Here is a 1,713-nt window from a genome sequence, read left to right as displayed (position 1 = left end):
AGGAGGAGGACGCTGATGGGGAGAGGATTCATTTGGACCGGACTTTCTGTTTGGATCTGGGTTTATTCTGAGCTCCGACAAGAAGGAAAAGAAAAAGTGATCACAGAAGAACGAACAGCCCTGTGTGTGTGTGTGTGTGTGTGTGTGTGTGTGTGTGAGGTTTTGTCCATGACTCCACTCCACTCCAGGAAGCCCCTCCCAGCATCAGTATCATATGATTAGATGGACCGGCACATGATGCAGAACCTCAGGATTCTGATAGCGCTCCATCCGGTCCCACACACACTCACACGTACACACACAGCTGTTTTCATTTCCAACAGCTCTCACACACACTCATGATAGTGATGTTTTTATTTGTCGTCTCGTCCTGTTATCTGACCGCTGCTGACCTCTGACCTCTCCAACAGAAAGCTCAGTCAGTCGGAGGTCTGACTTCAGCTCAGCAGAGGCTGCAGATGTGCACAATAAGAAGCTGCACACACAATTTCTATTTCAAAAACACAAGCTGCATAAAACACTTCATCTATGTGTGTGTGTGCACTTTACAAACACATCTGACAGGATGTGAATCACAAACTGCTTCCAAAATCAAATCAGAATTAAATAAACACAAAATAATAACAATAATAAATTCTATTACACCACATGTTAGCTGTTCTGTAATCAAACTAAATGCTAACACGGCAGAAACATATTTGAACCATCTCACACTGATCCAGTCTTGTTTCATTCATGTGAGGAAAAGAAATAAATGCTGATTATAGTTCCCATAATGCACCTCTGTTGTGATTATTCCCACAGAGCACAGCTGTCACTGCTGGCGCTGAGGGCCATCAATTAAACAGGAGCTCCTACCTCTGCTTCCTGGTCATCTGTGCTGCCTTCTGATTGGACTGTTCCTGGGTACGGGCCCCAAACGGTGTCAGGCTGGAGGTCCCGGACTGCCAGCACCCCTCTGCTGCTGTCGCCACCTTCATCACTCAGCTGCAGCTCATCTGTGAAGAAGACGATGGATTAACGTCAGATTTCAGCGTGCCAAAGAGAGGCTCTCACTTCCTGTGTGGTGTCAGGACATTTAAATATGCTGGTGGATTAATACTGATATCAAACCAGGAGCTCGGTGTTAAACTGAACTTGACCCGAGCGGGCCGACAGCAGGGGGAGTCTGATCCAAAGCGAGCGGCTCAAACAGGGGAAACTTCTTGTGTACTTCCTCAAAGTGAAACAGATAAGTGTAGACGGATGGCAGTGACGGCTGCGGTCTGAGCCTGCCGTGGCCCAGATAGAGGCAGATACCCGGTGGGCACAGAGGGCCGATCCATCCGTTTAAAGACCAGAGACAGCTGGCAGAACCCGAGTCCGCAGTTCAGAAAAGTCTCTGCACATCCGAGGATAAATGAAGGAGTTGTTGGATGGACCGGATTAACAGCTTCGATTACACCAGCTGCCTCCAGGGCTGCTGCTGGTTATGACCTCCTCATCTGATCAAAACATAACCCCCTCCCCCTCCTCCTCTCGCCTGTGGTTCAGGAGACTGTTTCAGGGGGTCGGTCTAAAGTGGCGGTCCAGATAAGAGTGTTTGTCTAACACTCTCCATGTCAAAACACTCATCTATCTTCTCTGTATCTTTCCCCAGCAGAGAACAACGGACAAACGCTGATAAAATGGCTTTCCCACAGCCGGGTGGGGGGGTGATGGGGTGACGGAGGG

At 48.7% G+C, this 1,713-nt stretch overlaps 1 protein-coding gene across 1 annotated transcript in view; it reads right to left on the bottom strand.

Moving 5' to 3' along the window:
• Positions 1–1,713, bottom strand: part of zfpm1 (zinc finger protein, FOG family member 1) — an 85,124-nt gene that overhangs the window by 23,828 nt on the left and 59,583 nt on the right. The window contains exon 4 of the mRNA XM_037978412.1: positions 859–998. Coding sequence (XP_037834340.1) covers positions 859–998 — 140 coding nt within the window. The remainder of the gene's footprint in view (positions 1–858; positions 999–1,713) is intronic.

Source organism: Kryptolebias marmoratus, linkage group LG11 (assembly GCF_001649575.2).
Source record: "Kryptolebias marmoratus isolate JLee-2015 linkage group LG11, ASM164957v2, whole genome shotgun sequence".
Taxonomy (NCBI): domain Eukaryota; kingdom Metazoa; phylum Chordata; class Actinopteri; order Cyprinodontiformes; family Rivulidae; genus Kryptolebias; species Kryptolebias marmoratus.
This window is presented reverse-complemented; position numbering and strand designations above follow the sequence as displayed.